Here is a 16,459-nt window from a genome sequence, read left to right as displayed (position 1 = left end):
AAAAAAATATATATATATATATATATATATATATATATATATATATAGTTTTTTTTTTTTTTCAGTATGTAATCACAAATGGTGAAAATAATTAAGTTAATATTTAAGCATTCTAAATGAACAAGTGAAATACATAAAACAAGACACTTACCATTTGAGAGTGACTCTTGGGGCAACTGTTAATATCTTCTACCTTCTCATTAGCTGCAACAGAGAGACAGTGGAGTTAAACCTCTACAGCACACTGGTACACAACACAAACACACCACAACCTCTGGCCTCTCCATCTACTGATTTTTGTCAGGGTCAGCAATGCATTTTGGGAGAGTGTGTGAATGAGTGTGTGCATGATTGCAGTCTTGGAGAAAATGCTGAGAAAATGAACGGCTGTTAATTCATCAGCTGTCCGTTGTGGCATAGGATCTGCCATTGTATGCTGGTCCATAATAAAGTTTCAGGACAGCCCAGAGGAGGGGAAAACAGAGGGGAAGAAATAAGGAAAAATAAAAAAGACAGACTGACACACATGCACACACAACGCAAACCACTTTGTGCTCGATAAACTGAACACATGGGAGACACATGCTTTAATAGTGCAGAAATAGTGCTCAGTTCTCATGGTGCTGATTTCTACAGCATCTAATTCAGTTTGACATGAGCATAATAGCTTAAAAAAAAAACATTATTTTAACTTATGTTTTACAAATATTTTTTATTTTTTTTTTCCACTCAAATGAGCTGTGAAGATTTATTAGCCTGCACTATGTGTATGTGTGTGCATACTTTTTAATTATAGTTTGGGAACAAAATTGTCCCCAAATGTGAGCTATATCTGGCAGAAAGTTCCTTTGGAGACATTTTAGGAGATCATCAATAGATAGCATAGAAAGTTAAGTAAGTGCGAGTGTGTGTACAGATTTGGCTACACTTACTTAGAGGTCTGCTACATGACCTGAGCCCGATGGGACCTGCCAAAGTGTTACCTGTTCCAGTCAGTTTAGAGTATTTTGCAGTAGCCTTTACATACTAACCTCTGCCATCTTGAATGTTTACATTTCCCAATGCTGATACTCCGACATCCAACAGTATCAGGTAAGCCAGTGTTTCCCAACATTTTTTCTGCCACGGCACACTTTTTACGACTAAAAAATTCTACGGCACACCACTATCCCACATAGGCTAACTATCGTCAATATTTTTCCTTTTCAAGAACTTGTCCATGTTTTCTGTCCGTCTTAGTAGCATGTTTACTTGTAATGTTTGAAATTGGGCTATGCAAAAAAAAAAACAAGTCACATAGGTAGGCTACGCTGTGTGAGGTCACAGGTGGCAAGAGCGCTAAATGGGTAATGAAAAACAAAAAAATTTGCTTCCTGTAGATTTGTTCTTGCAATACCACAACAAATTACAGGGATGCAAACTCATGAGGGGTGAAAAAGGTAAGACAATCACTGGTCCATGAACATTTTTTCTGGGGATATTTTTTTTAAAGAATAAGACAAAAGCACCAATTCCAGCTATTTTAGTGATTCAAGTTTATTCAGGTTTACAATTGTGCAGAATTAGCTGCAAAATAAAGAGTATTTTGGTGAGGCTTGCTTCTGTGAGTCATTTACGACTGAAATCTACCAAGAGACTTTATAGTGTTTAAGCATTAAAAGAACAAAGAAGATCTATAGTCTTCCTTCAGTCTGAGCATTATTTTTGTTGGAGTTGGAGTGATAGCTGCTAGAAATGGGGCCTGTCTAGATTTAATAAAAAATGACTTTTTTCAAATAGTGATGATGTTGTTTTTTTACATCAGTAATGTCCTGACTATACTTTGTGATCAGTTGAATGCCACTTTGGTGAATTAAAGTACCAATTTCCTTCTGAAACAGCAAAATCTGTACATTATTCCAAACTTTTGGCCACCAGTGTACACTGGATATGGCCAAATTTTGAAAATGTCCTCACAAATATTGTGAAACACATCAAAATCTGACATGTGAGGAGATTATCAGTGGTCCTCACTATTTGAAAGGTTCATAAATTGGTCAAATCATGCTTTGATTTAAATCTAATAATGTCAGCAGGACAGGGTACAGTAAATGATTTTTAGTATGAAACGTCTATGAGAGGTTCTCACTAGTACAACTTCAAAAGTCTGTGTGTGCTCTAACCTATTATCTGGATGATTTCTGCCAGCAGAACTCCATCGGGTATGTCCTGAGTCAGGTCCTTAATAAGCCTCGGGCAGCCGGACTTGGCCAAGTAATGGTTCGCCCAATCAGTATAGATCTACAGGGGACAAAAGACAAGATTCTAATTAGGAACAGAAAAATTAAAGACTAAAAAAAGGAAAAAAAACTTCTTGACAGACAATTCAGACAGAATAATGAAGACTTATGTCCTAAGAAGGTAAGAAGGTAAGAAGCAAAGGCATTGGCAGTTTTCTCAACTTCTCTATCTGTGGTCAGACTCGAGTTTATTGAAAATATTCAGTCAACATTGATCTTCCAACCTTGCCAAGCTGGTGAAAAGACTGCGTCAACACTGATCTGAACAACTTAAAGAAAAACAGACACTATGGGTGACATAGAGAAAGCAACGAGAAAGAAATAGGACATTTGCTCACAAATCTAACCCAATTTGTAGTTGTATAGGGTGTAATAGTTAAAAACAGGATTTGTTTTTTTTCTTTTTAAATATAGCTCCTCTTGAAAAACAAATCGACCAACAAAGCAGCCAGAGTAAGTATAAACATGTTGAGCTCAGTTTAATCAAAACTAAACAGATACTATAGTTTAATAAGTAATAGATAATATGAGATGTTCTAGTGTATATAACCAAGCATTTATATGACACTGTGATAGCGCTGATCCGTATAATCAGATGTGAATTACATGGATAGTACCTCCTTTTAACAAACTGACTTTTGCGAGGGCTAATTTGTCTTTAGAGGTGGCAGTCAAAGGGCCAAACTATACTTTAAAGTCTTTAGAATTAAGTCCTTATGCAGCACAACTTCTCCAATAACCAGAATAAAACCAGCACCAGAAGGGAAACAGCAAAAAAAGTTAAAACAGCATGCTGGGAACACTAAATAGGAAGACCTTATTTATTGCTTAATATACCGGGTCCATTTGAACAAATGCAACCCCCTAGTCTCTCAACAATGTGTCTGGAAGATTAGTTGGATATGGTGTTCCTCAGGGATCCTTCCTTAGACCTCTTAAAAAGTCATGTTGCAAATCTTAAAGCTCTGCTGTTTCTTTGTAATCCCAGAATTAGGTCTCTAATTCTCTAAGGCAAGCGGTTTTCCATTTCCCGCCCAAGTAAAAGAACCCCAGTGGAATGAGACACTCTCAGCAGTCACATCTTCTTGCTGATGTAGCTGCCTGGATGGGGGTTTGGGGGTAAGTAACATCAACCTTCACAACAGTGTGCAAATTATACAATGATTTCAGGGGTTCAACTTTTAAAAGGAGTTTCAATCCGTAATTTTCAATGTGCAATCTGTTGATATTCATCTAAAAGTCTACTGTCGCTCTATAGCACAATTAGCCAAAGGCCAACAATCCTTTTAAACCAAATAGTCTTGTATTAGTGATAGGTAATCTATAATAAAGTGATGAATAATGATAATACTTATTTTTTGTCTATGTAACCTCCGATACTGCTTAGTGTTGCTATGGTTACCTCGTGAGGTGAGTGTGACTTTTGCTCTCGAACGCCTATTGGCATGTTAAAATAGATACTTTGACTAACTTGATGCTGCTGAAGGAAAAAAAAATAAAAAATGTGACTTCCTTTGGGAGGTCAGATTTCCATCCCACACACCCTGCTTCAGATTAAAGTTATAGACTAAACACTTGACTGAAATATATTTAAAGTGGCAAAATTCATTTACACCCACGAACCTTGTAAAATTTCAAAAGAATTCTCAAATTATGTTGCTAGTTTCATTTTAGGCCATGTTATAATGCCAAATGCATCATAAAATTATCAAAGATCTGCCATACTCTCTCGCCACCTCAAACACATTGACCAATTATACACATTTCTGTCTCTTCCAGGGACTGTTGAACATTCCACTCAGAGATGCCACAGTTCAAATGTTCCGTCTGTTGTGGTTTCAGCATATGATGAAGAGTCATTAACGAGAATAGGGTAATGAAGATCTCCTTAGTCATCCTCCCACTTAAAAATGACACAATGTAAAAGAAAGCCAATAAAGGCTTCAGCTCACCACTCCAACCACAGCCACCTCAGAGAGCTGAATAAACAAACAGCTACACCACCGCACATGCCAACACCTCCAGTCGCGGCACACAAAACAGCAAAGAATTTACACATTTCTGCAGCGTCTCCTATACAAAGCCAGGTAAATTCTGCTTTGCCCTGTTGACAAGATTTTCTTAAGCCAGCATGAATTTCCATTTATGCTGGTTAGTTGTGGTTTGATGCTGGTCTAGCTAGTGGACGTCCATGCTGATCACTGAAAAAAAAAAAAAAATAAATAAAAAATGCTGCTCAACTAGCATGGTGTTTCTGGTAAAGCTGAGTGACTAAAGAAGTCTTGCTGGTTCAGCTAGTTGAGATGCCTGGTAGACACCAACACTGAGCAGAATCCCACAGAATGTTACGTATGAAGTCAGAATCAGACAAGTTCTAGTTCCTTAACTGAAATCACCATGGGTGCTAAACTGTTAAAATATTATATATATTTTTAAAAAAGGCTAGTCTGATGGCTGGTTTTAAGCGGTTTTTGGGCAATTTTCAGGAAGTCAACTAAATAAGCTAAGCCCCAGCAATTTAGCTAAGGCTATGTTAAGTTCTTTTTTTTTTTTTAAGCAGGGATGTTTCTGTAATATAACCTCTCAGCATCCAAAACAGCATTAACAACAAAACAGAAATGATGGTCTTCTCAACAGGATGGTTTAGTCACTGGTTAGTTATTTTGGTTTACCGTGCATCCTACCGATGTAGGAGGAAGTCAGACTTCTGCGGCTTAACCTGAGTGAGTTTATGAGGTAAAGCTGGTACAGTAGTTGAAGGGTCAGAGAAAGGAAGCAGAGTACAACAAAGCAATTCTCTGCAGCAGAACCATGTTCCCCTTTTCCCCGTTTGATGGAAGGCTTGGAGAATTAAGGGTGCCGCAGTGCCACAGTTGTTCATGCGCTCGACAGGCAGAAAATGTCCATCTGCCCCTTTGAGAGGAGGAAAAGAGAGATCACTCTGTCTCCTTCTTATTGCCTCCAGTGCCCAGAGATTAACAAAGAAAGCAAGAGAGATAAGGTGAAAGTAAGATAGAGAATGAAGAGAGAGAGAGAGTGACAGAGAAAGAGAGAGAGAGAGAGAGAGAGAGAGAGAGAGAGAGAGAGAGAGAGAGAGAGAGAGAGAGAGAAAGAGAACAACAGAAAAAGCAGGAGACTTTTGTTAATCTATTATCATTCAAAACTCAAAAGATGGGATATCTTGTTTTATACTGCACACGGTTTACACTTGTAGACAACAATACTGGGTAGTCAGGTTTCGGAGTCTTACTGTCCATTTGTACTATAAACCCCAGGTTACCATTTTCATTTGCATATTTAAAAGCTTAATAATATTGATTAGACAAATTTAGCATGCATCAAGAATGTAACCTGTTTTAATAGCTGCTTGTTCTACTGTGAAAGTATCACTGCGTAAATCTGTTCTGGTTGTCTTATTTTTTCCAAAATACACTGCAAAAATAGGCCTACTATTGTTTCTGCAGTACTCCAGATAACACTTTTGCCATCACTGTTCTGAATTTTTAACCTTTTCTCTTAGATGCATTCCTAAACAACGCATGAAAGTTTTTGCGAAAGTACAAAGCCATGAATATTTAAAGAGGTAAACTTTGTTTAGTTAATGATTGCTTGTCTGTTGCTTAAAGGTGAAGTGTGTGATATTTTGATGTTTAAAAATGTTCCCCAATATCAAAAACAAGTAAGCCGTTCTCGAAAAAGTAAAAACATTGTGTCTTTGCAGCACTATCAAAACACTGATGTTTGTTTGTGAATCTCAACTTTGCAAATACAACAAAATTGGAACAACCAATGGCGTGAGTCTGTTTTTTGACCAATGGCAATGGGTGCAGTGTTTGGGGAGACCCTTTTGAAAACAGTCATTATTTTTACAATTCATTTTGTGACACAAGTGGAACTGAAGTGCATAATTACTGTGCCTCTAGCGCCACCAAATTGCAAAAAAAAAAAAAAACTTGTTTTCAAACAGCCTTTCGAACATGCTCCTGTTTACCGTTAATCGAACAGATAGTCCTGCCCCCAACTCGCACCACTGGTTTAGTCGATGTTGTTGTGTCGGGCTGGACGGGTTGCCCAAACAAACAGTGGAATTTTTATAGTGCCACAGAGACACAGAATTTAGTTTTCATGAAAATTAACATACAAATGGCTTACTAATAGTTGTCCCTGCATATTAAGCTGGGATAGGAGAAAGTATTTTCTTACAACTTTAGCTGGGGTTTAAAAACACAAAGGAGACAGGTAAAGGGAAAAGTGATTCTCATTAAAGTCTCTCAGCTTCCTGTTAATGAGAATACCAGTGGATACAGATGATACCTCCTTGAGAGAGCCATTACTACAGTCATTTATTTTCCTAGAAAGAAACAGATTGGTTTGTTTGGCATGCCTGAAACCCATCATTTACATTTTTAACAGCCAAGGCAACAAACAATACACCCAAACTGAAGCTTCATAACAAGCTTGCCAGCTTCGTCAATCCACATTATGACCGGGCAGCACACTGTCAATGCTTTAATCAATGTTGTTATTAAGACTCAGACACAAGGGAGGGCAAACCGGGCCAGTTTGCAGCTGTAAATAAATGACTGGTTGTAAAGCAGAAGGAAGGACAACAATCCAAGGTTAAACACTTTTCTTATTCCGTTATTTTTAGGGGACAAACTTGCTGATGTTTTCCCACTGTGAATGCAAATACATGGAATCTGCACATCCAAAAGTCAGTTCTGACAGCTCCTTGGTTCCCATATGTTGGGATAATGATGCTATGGGGCGGCAGTACTGTGTTCCATCTAAGTTACACAATCTAGTATCTTAAAGCCTTGAGACTTCACTTATAGCTATATATCATGCGTCACTTTCTTTTCGATTCATCCCAATGGCTCTGACTCAGTTGTTTTCTTTCTATTAATGAACGAACGCTTGTTTGTCTGATGCATCACACCACTATAAAGCCCTACTATGCCACCCTCTGCGTTCACACAGCTTTAAACGGCACACACACACACACACACACACACATGTACACACAGCCGTCATTCACAAGCACAGCCTCCTCCCCTCGCAAGCAAGGTGCCAGCACACATGCACACAAACACACACACACACACACACACACACACACACACACAAACACACATCTATCAAACAAAAACACATATCCCCAGGCTTTGTTCCTGAAGCAGTCAGCAGTCTTTGTTGTATCGGCCTGCAAGAGTTCAGCTCAAGTGAAGTGTATGTGTACCTCTTAAGAGTATCTGAGCCCAGGGTCCCCCATCCTCAGCGTCCCGCTGATAAACGGCAGCGTTCAGCCAAAGCAGCAGGCTCTCTCTACAGCCTGATCTCTATGCAGTATCTATAACTGCGCAGGTACTGGAAACCTGTTGTTACATCTCTCAGCCAATAGAGGGAGTCAGCTGCTGAGAAAAGCAGGCACACTTGATCCACGGGGGTCTGTGAGTTCATTTCCTTGCAGACTGTTCCAGGGATGGCATTTGGGTGTTTTAGATAAGGTTTTGATAATGAACGAAAGCAGAGAGCGGAAATGGGCCAGAATTTTCTTCTTTAATAAATAATGAGAGACTTCTTAAGCATATGGGCTTTTTAACAGCTATGCAATACTCAAGGGCTGTTGTGTAATGTTGTAAATTGCATAATATGGGACCATATGTTACAATAAACCTTTTCATATCTTATTAGTGGATTAAAGGTTGCTTTTTTAAATACCAAGTTTAAAATGTCCATACTACGGGACAGATATCAATGAAATAGATCTCCTGAGAAATACCACCTGTCTGTGTGACAGCACCATGCTCTGTAAACAACAAAAAGGGGAGTGGCCTACACTTTTTCACCCAGTAAGAAATACTCTATGCCTGTCAATCATTTTGCAGAGTTGGGTTTGCGTACGTGTTTGGAGTGCGGGGTTTTGAAGATGATCTCATTGTGAATACCGTGTCAGTAGGTCGAAAGTTCTGCTCCTGAAAATCGGTCTGTGCTTCACAAAATTTGAACCACTGCCCCCAGTGGCCAAAGCTGGAAGTGCTGTTGAATGAATGGGCACATGTGAACTCCAGTTTATGTGTGAAATGTCCACAGATTGACACTAAAAGTGAGTTTTAAAGTTATTTCTTTTGTAAATGATGAAATATAGTCAAAAGGAATTTATATTTTATTTACTATATGCCACAACCTAAACTCCAACCCTAAACTTAACCATCAGTGGAGTAAAAAAATGCCCCTTACAGGGACAACGCCACCTTCAAATCACGCTCACCATTGTTTACTTGAACACGGTTACTTACTGGTTTTCACGAGACCAGAACTTGCATCTCAGAAACTGCTAATGCACTGCGCTATCATTAGCACCACAGAAAAGGCAGTAACATTTAAATTGATGCAGACAAAGATGTATAATGGGTGATGGCGCTTGTCAGTGATTTGACAGAATGGGGTTGGTGTCAGGGTGCTGAAAAATTTGGTAGCAGCATGTGGAATTCCCACCTGATCATGTTGTTTGTTGAGAGGATGTGGTCTAATTCAGTGCTTAAGTCTGTCTGAAGTTAGCAAAACTGTAAAATCACTTACAACATCCTAAAAATATATGGATTATTTTACAGCCCCACAATACTTGAGCAGTGTTATGTAATGTTGTAAAGTGGATTATATGGGACCATAAAGGACTACATTATAAACCGTTTCATATCTCATATTAAGGAATTAATTAAAATAACTAAAACGAAATAATGAGAATAAAAATGAAAAAAAAAAAACAATGAGAAAAAAGAAAGGAATATATATATATATATATTTGTTACGTAGCAGACCTGTTCTTACAGGTTTACAATGCAAAGACAGTGTAGAATTAGTTAAGAAAATTTTATAATTAATTATTCACGCATAACCTGTACAAACAAACCCAGAAGTTAATGCAAGTAGCAGTGGGACTGCACACATATTGTGTTTGGATTACTCTGTTAATGCGAAATATAGCAAGGAAGAAGAATCTTCTTGTAACACTGTGACTGAGAGACAAACAAGACAGGAAACAGCAAACACAGCTCATTGCTGTTTATCCATAACAATTCAGCCATCAATTCAGTCTGTATGGTGATGACTCCAGTCCCATTGCTCCATTGAGTTCACGGTAGTTTTCCATTCATACCGAAGTAACACAGATGACTGACATATGGCTGCGGTTCTCTTGTTATGCTTGAGGGAGATTCGAAGAAGAGGGGGTCTAGGGCTTTATTGTGCATGCATGGTTGTGTACGTATCATTTAGACATCACTAACAGACAAGACCCTCAGTGGAGAGGGGCGCGAGTGTTTGTCGTTTCAACGGACAAGACACCATGGTACACTTCAACAGGAAGTCCAGGCAGTTGGGCTGTCAGTACTAGTTTCCTGCGTGTGTGCTGGCCCTTGGCTGCCCCTCTCAGCCAACCTCACAGGAGTTCATCACACATACTTGAGATGATCCCAGTGAGACCATGACAAATGTCCCTCTCTCACACCTGGCTTGACATTATCTTTGTTCACTTGGCATAAAGCTGACACTTACAGATGCACTTTATGTTGAGACCTCATACAGTACGGGAAGGTGAAATTAATAGTGTAAAAAAGCTGAGTGACAGGCTCATCCTCTGCCAGACTGTTAAATTAGCCTAATATGGTTTGGCTGGTCTTCCAACCTGGCCAAGCTGGTCTTTCATTAGTCTCCCAGGCTGGCCAAGCTGGTCTTTAACTGGTCTCCCAGCTTGGCCAATCTGGTCTTTAGCTGGTCTCACAGCCTGCACAAGCTGGTCTTTAACTGGTCTCCCAGCCTGACTAAGCTGTTTTTTTGCTCATCTCACAACATGACCAATTTTCTTTTACTGGTCTCCCAGCCTGGCCAAGCTAGCCTTTAACTGGTCTCACAGCCTTCCAAACTGGTCTTTAGCTGGTCTCCCAGTCTGGCCAAGCTGGTCTTTAACTGGTCTCCCAGCCTGGCCAATCTGGTTTTAAGCTGGTCTCACAGCCTGCACAAGCTGTTCTTTAACTGGTCTCTCAGCCTGGCCAAGCTTGTCTTTCGTTGGTCTCCCAGCCTGGCCAATCTGGTCTTTAGCTTGTCTCACAGCCTGGCCAAGCCAGTCTTTAGCTGGTCTCCCAGCCTGGCCGAGCTGGTCCTAAGCTGGATTAGCTGGTTGGCCTGAAAGTTCCCCAGCCTGACAAGTGCTCCAAACCCCTCTAAAACTAGCATACCAAGACCAACCAGCCTAAACTGTTTTTTTTATTTTTTTATTTTTTTTTTTTTTTTTTTTTATTACTTTCTCAGCAGTGTTGTCCCAATGATGAGATTTCATTTCTGACTAGCATCTGCTGGCAAAAGTTCCTTTCAATGTCTTTCCTAATTGTATAGAGAATAAACACTGCCCCGCTGGAAGATAACAGGTTTGCCAATTGTGGGCTCTTGACTGAAGCCTCATATAACCGACAGCCAGATTCATTAAGTGACCTGAATTATGAGTCAGTGCTTGCCAATGGAGTTAATTGCATTTGTTTGAAGGTTGATGGTACATCAGAATCTTCATGAGCGGCATAAACAAGAGACTCATTTAGCCTCGTTTCCCTCGAGACTCCCCGTGAAGCAAGTATCATCCATACTAAAGCAAACAGACCCCGAGCCAGCGATTTCCCAGCTCTGCCGCTCGGTAATTAAAGTATCTTCGCACAATATTCTCCAGAGTGACAAAGACCATAAAAATCAATGTACAACAATGATGCGTGGACAACTAGGGCATACAGTATCACAGTAAAACAACCCTCTAGTTCCATCTGTATTTGAATTTTGGACACCATAGTTGCTAATAATAAACAATGAGGGGTTTTGTATTGTGTTGTTGAGTCATGACCTAGTGGTTAGTACACACTGAGCCAGGATGCTCATGTGAGAAATACAGGTTCAAATCTGGGCTGTGCTGTGTCCTGGAAAATGTTTTAAATTGAATATTCCTGGCAGCCCAATCAAATTTCAATTCTGATTAATTTATTACGTTCAGACAATCATTTTGGCAAAAGCATGTCAAACAGGTATTCCATGCAAACAGATAATTTGGTTACTGTGTACTGTATACATAATGCAGAAATTATAAGAGTCGTATGGCATTACATAAAGTGTGTGTTGACACCATGACCCACATTGAGAGATCTTTTACAGAGATAACTGGATGATAAGGAGATCTTCCGATTGCACACATCTGGAAGATATCTGCATAGTAAACCTGGTTCACGTTTAAGTCAAAGCGTGGCACATCTTTAAACAGTTCCTGGATTTCCTCTTTCCAGCAGAAGCATCATTATCTTGTCCCAGGCAGTCAGCAGGCCATCTCATGTAATCTACCCAATAATAGCACCTGTCAGCCCCATGGTCGCTTCATTAAAGTTCCACAAACACTTACAACTACAGACAAACCCTTCTCCTTTGAGGTCTTGATGGTAAAAATCCCTCTTTAAGTGAAAAGTAACTACAACACATTTGTAACCCAGACATTTGACACAAAAACATACCTTTCCTCATATGCAAATATGCCACGGTTTGTCTGTAATACCTGAGGCATGACAAATCCCTTTTGGGTCAATCTCATGAAGCTTGTCAAAAACATGTCATGTTTTACACCAGATTCAAAAGATAGAAACAATAAATTATATTTTGCATAAAAAATGAAGCCTATTGTGCATTACATAGACTTTGTCTGCCAACAAAGCACTCTCGTTTGACGAGAACTGAAACAGAGATATGAGGGACTCCACGGCAGGGGAGAGAGAGAAAAGTGACTCAAAACCGGGGACAGAAAAGAGAACTGCAGAAAACATGTCCAAAAGCAGTTTTTCTTGAAGTGACATTCAGGATTTACAGGAAGATGGAGGGAGTTTTGTATAGAACACCCTGACCCTGACCTGGGTGGAGTTTAAGTGACAGCTTTCCGCCAGCCAACCAATGACAACAGAAAACATAATAAACAAAGCAAGATATTATGCTTATTATGACCTACAATGTGGTCACGCTCACTCCCACTGTTGCAGAAAAGAAGAATCTCCCTTAGCCTGCTTCATTTCAAAACATGTCATTACTAAAATGTGCAGTGCTTCCAGAGACATTTTTGTAATCTAATTAGTAAACACATTTTATTCAGCAGCAAGGAATAATGAGCACTAAGCTAGAAAGTGAAAATGTAATAGAATGTATTATTTATTCATCTAAATGTTTAAATTATTCTGTTGTCTCAAGGTGATAAGTGGCACTGGGAATGCAGAAATACTTTCTATGAAGTTTGTTCCCTATACATAATGCATTATAAAGGTATTCATAATGCATTATCATACACAATGTAATCGGGTTTTATCTTATCATAAATAATAGTATCTTCAATTTTCAATACTTTACAGTCCTTGCCTATTCAAGTTTATTCCTTTATACAGTATACCTGTAATGCACTTTCACAATAATTTAACATTAATTTCATATTAATTTGATATGAATTTGGTGTTGACTGAGTGTCATATTGACTTATAATCTTTAAAGTTGTAATTATGAATAAGTAAGTATTTTGATATGTCCTAAATGTGGTTACAAGCTTTTAAGATAGCATGCAACTTTTAAGGCAACAGTATGTATTATTTAATACAGTAAGTATATTATAAGGTATTATAAATGAATAAAATGTAAGCAGTATCTTTAAATTGCACCATATAAACACTTAAAAAAAAAAAATACAGTCTCGCATAGTCTCGGTCCGCTTGTTTGGTGTGCACCAAGGTTCGGATGGCAGCGTTCACACTTGTTCAAATGAACCGCACTAACAGAGCAATCGCACCAGAGTTCGTTTTAATTGAACCAAACCTGCCAAGTGTAAACACACCCATAGAGCCCCAGCTAAACTGTGCGTGGGAGGGAGGGGGTAGTAAAAACTGTAGATCGCATTTATAACATCAAGCCTGTCCAACATCACAGTTGTCAGTAGGATAATGTAGGATACCACATAAGAGGCTATCATTGCGAACATATTGCAATTGAAAGAGTAGTGACTGCAGCATACGTTGACTGATGCTGGGTTCTGAGACAGGCTGCTTCCTCTGGGTAATTAGTCACACTTCCTGCTAGAGTTCAGTTAAGTCTAATTAAGTCTGGCCTCATGCTCACCTGTGACTGAAAGGTGAGTCAACACCTAGGGAGAACACACACACCAATATAACACCACACTCACCATTAGCACGAACCTGTGACCTTGGGTATGCCAAAATATCTAGATTCACTCGCTCTGTTTTTAATTTATTTGATTTGTTACTCTTTCTCTCTCCTTCCTTTCACACGCTTGTGGTTAAGCTGCTTGTAGAGACAAAGAAAGGTTACTAATTCGATTTAATGCCATCTGCTTTCATAAACGAAGCTCTCAATTAGCTTCATCACACACAAACACACCACTAAACTGTATCCCATCCAACTTAAAGTGTTCAACACAGGTTAAGCTCAATCAAAAAAAAAAAAATTCTTACCACAAAAATAATTTGACTTGCCTCTTGTTTATTTAAAAAAAAAAAAAAAAAAAAAAAAGAAGAAGAAAAGAAAAATCAAGGCTACAGTAGTGCACTTAAAATGAAAGTGAATGGGGCCAGACCATACTTTAATTAACTTTACACAAAAAAGGTTAAGTCATTTTATTACAATAAAAATCATGTTAGTGTGTATAATGTTTACTTCTCGTGGCTATACTTTTGAAACAATGTGTATTTTAACATTTATGGACTGGCCCCATTCACTTCTTATTGTAGGTGCCTTACTGTAAATGCAATTTTTGCTATTTTAATTATTTATTTAATTTTATAAACAAGGGTCAAAATTTTTTTTTTTAAATAAATAATAATAAACATTATGCCACAAATGCTGTCAACTGAGATTAACTTTTATTAAACCTGGAACCTTTCTTTAATCAGTCCTGATAACATCAATCAATAACGTTTGGAAGCAAGGAATTATGGGTAGTGTAGTTTCCATATTTGTTTGTTTTTTCAGTTCAGTGTTCTGTTTTTTAGACAACATTTCAAGGTAGAAATAGTTAAATTAATTAAAATGCATCTCGAGACCCCTGCATTTTGTTCCATTCTGTTCCACTCTGTCCACCTCATACCCACCCACTAGTCGGTTCTGAAATAATGTAGTTTTGCACATTCCTTGCTCTCATCAAATATTCAATACAGATGTTTTTTTTTTGTTTTTTTTGTCTGTATGGAATTTGCTGTCGTCTGACATTCCCCTAACATTTACGTAACTTAAATTGGTTTTATAATCAATAATTATGTGGGCCGTCACTCAAACAGTTGACGCACAAGCGACCTCATATTCCATTGACCGTGGAAACCGAGACTGGGATTATGGTTACTCTAAATTCTGAAGACACACTCGTTCTATGTAAATCATTCTGCGCAACCATCACAAATGTGATTTAACTCACTGGCTTTCTCTAATGTTTTTATTTTTTTTATTTGCATCTTCACCCGGACTGCTTGGAGCCTGTCTGTCTGCAAAGAGCCCCTTACTATCACCAGTATCCACTAGAGGGCACCATTTTCACTCAATAGTGTAGTGTATCAAACTCAATTGGGGGTAATTTTACCCACAATAGAATCCAAAGAGCAGGAAACCAAGATATGCTGAGTCATTTTGAACCACTTAAAAGTCAGTGGAGAGTGAAACCAAACGCAGAGAATAATGGTTGCAATTCGAGACAGAGGCCTTGCCTATAGCAGCGTTGTAGATCTCTGTGCTTCAAAACCTATAAATTAGTAAAACACTCTTTCATCACGTCTGAAAGACCGTCGATCAGAGCCGTGGGGTCTATCATAATTCATACTGACAGCAAGAACAAGGTTGCTGAGTTTGGGTTCACCTTGACCTCCATGATCTTAAAGCAACCACACACACATACACACACAAATCCTTCATATTACAAGGCAGCAGTCAAGTAATCATCTACAGAAGAAGAGGACAACGTTATTCATCATACACAGCCAGACTCAGCTTCCTTGTGTGTGTGTGTGTGTGTGTAGATGGAAAGCATGAGTCTGCACTAAGACTGTTAGTGGCTGGTATGGTTTAGTGAACTGTGTCACATCAATTTACTTTTGTTATCCATAATTATGACATTTACTGTAAATGCTTCTTTTCTGGACATGTGAAACATCTGCCAATGTATTAGTGTGTGTGTTACTCATGTCTGACATACCATGAGTCATCACACTCCAGTGACAGCTACTGATTTCTGTTTTTCTCTCTTTTCTGTCATTTTATCTTTCTCTTTAATCAGTGCTGACTCACTTAGGTTGGACACTTCCCGCTATCTGAATCATGTAACTATCAGAGGTCAAACGTCCCAAGGCCTGCAGTCGTTCAGGATTTCCCTTGGATGCTTTTCTAAAAATGCCCCCACTCTCTCTCTCTCCTTCCCTCTCTACCCAAAGTTTCCTACTTCTCTCAACTGAAAGCTTATGCCCTAGTTGGCACACACACGTGGTTCAGTCTTCCACTCTTTAACTCAACACAGCTATAATAACAATATGAGTTCAGGAAAAGAGAGGGAAAACACACAGGCACATGCCTGCACACCTGTCAGGGGAACTAAAAGAGGGAAACCCAGTCATGTGATCACTTTAAGGACGTTTTGTCAAGGCCAAACTAACTGCTAGAAAGAGAAAGTTGATTTTTTGTGACTTTGAAGGAATGATCTGTGTTCAATACAAGTTGTTATTGAGGTGAATCTCACCTGTCAAGAGTAGGTCCAGATCATATTTCACGACAAAAACACATTAATTATTTTTTCCGTAAGGGAATACATTTTTAAAGGTGCAATATGTAAAAATTTTCATGTAATATTCGCCTTTTTTTTTGCCAATGTGTGAACGGCTTGTAAAGCAACTTAAAATATGAGCAACTTAAAATATTTTCATGCGAAGGGAGCGGGTCGCTTTTGCCGGGAAAATCCAAAGGATGTGAAGTTTATGCGTACTCCCGAGAGCCTTGCCTCAGACAGTAACAGCTTCTCTTCTGCTGTTCAACAGTGACAACAAACTGCAACACTAGGTAACGTTATCTTAGAGATGGAATCCAGCAAACGTCCGGCTCCCAGCACAACACTGACTCCAACACAAACT

At 38.8% G+C, this 16,459-nt stretch overlaps 1 protein-coding gene across 1 annotated transcript in view; it reads right to left on the bottom strand.

Annotated features, from left to right (window-relative positions):
- LOC127436782 (neuron navigator 3-like) overlaps nucleotides 1–16,459 on the bottom strand; it is a 216,871-nt gene that overhangs the window by 150,532 nt on the left and 49,880 nt on the right. The window contains exons 2-3 of the mRNA XM_051691156.1: nucleotides 2,163–2,280; nucleotides 152–204 (exon numbers count right to left, since the gene is read on the bottom strand). Of these exons, the coding sequence (XP_051547116.1) occupies nucleotides 152–204; nucleotides 2,163–2,280 (171 nt within the window). The remainder of the gene's footprint in view (nucleotides 1–151; nucleotides 205–2,162; nucleotides 2,281–16,459) is intronic.

Source organism: Myxocyprinus asiaticus, chromosome 47 (assembly GCF_019703515.2).
Source record: "Myxocyprinus asiaticus isolate MX2 ecotype Aquarium Trade chromosome 47, UBuf_Myxa_2, whole genome shotgun sequence".
Lineage (NCBI taxonomy): Eukaryota > Metazoa > Chordata > Actinopteri > Cypriniformes > Catostomidae > Myxocyprinus > Myxocyprinus asiaticus.
This window is presented reverse-complemented; position numbering and strand designations above follow the sequence as displayed.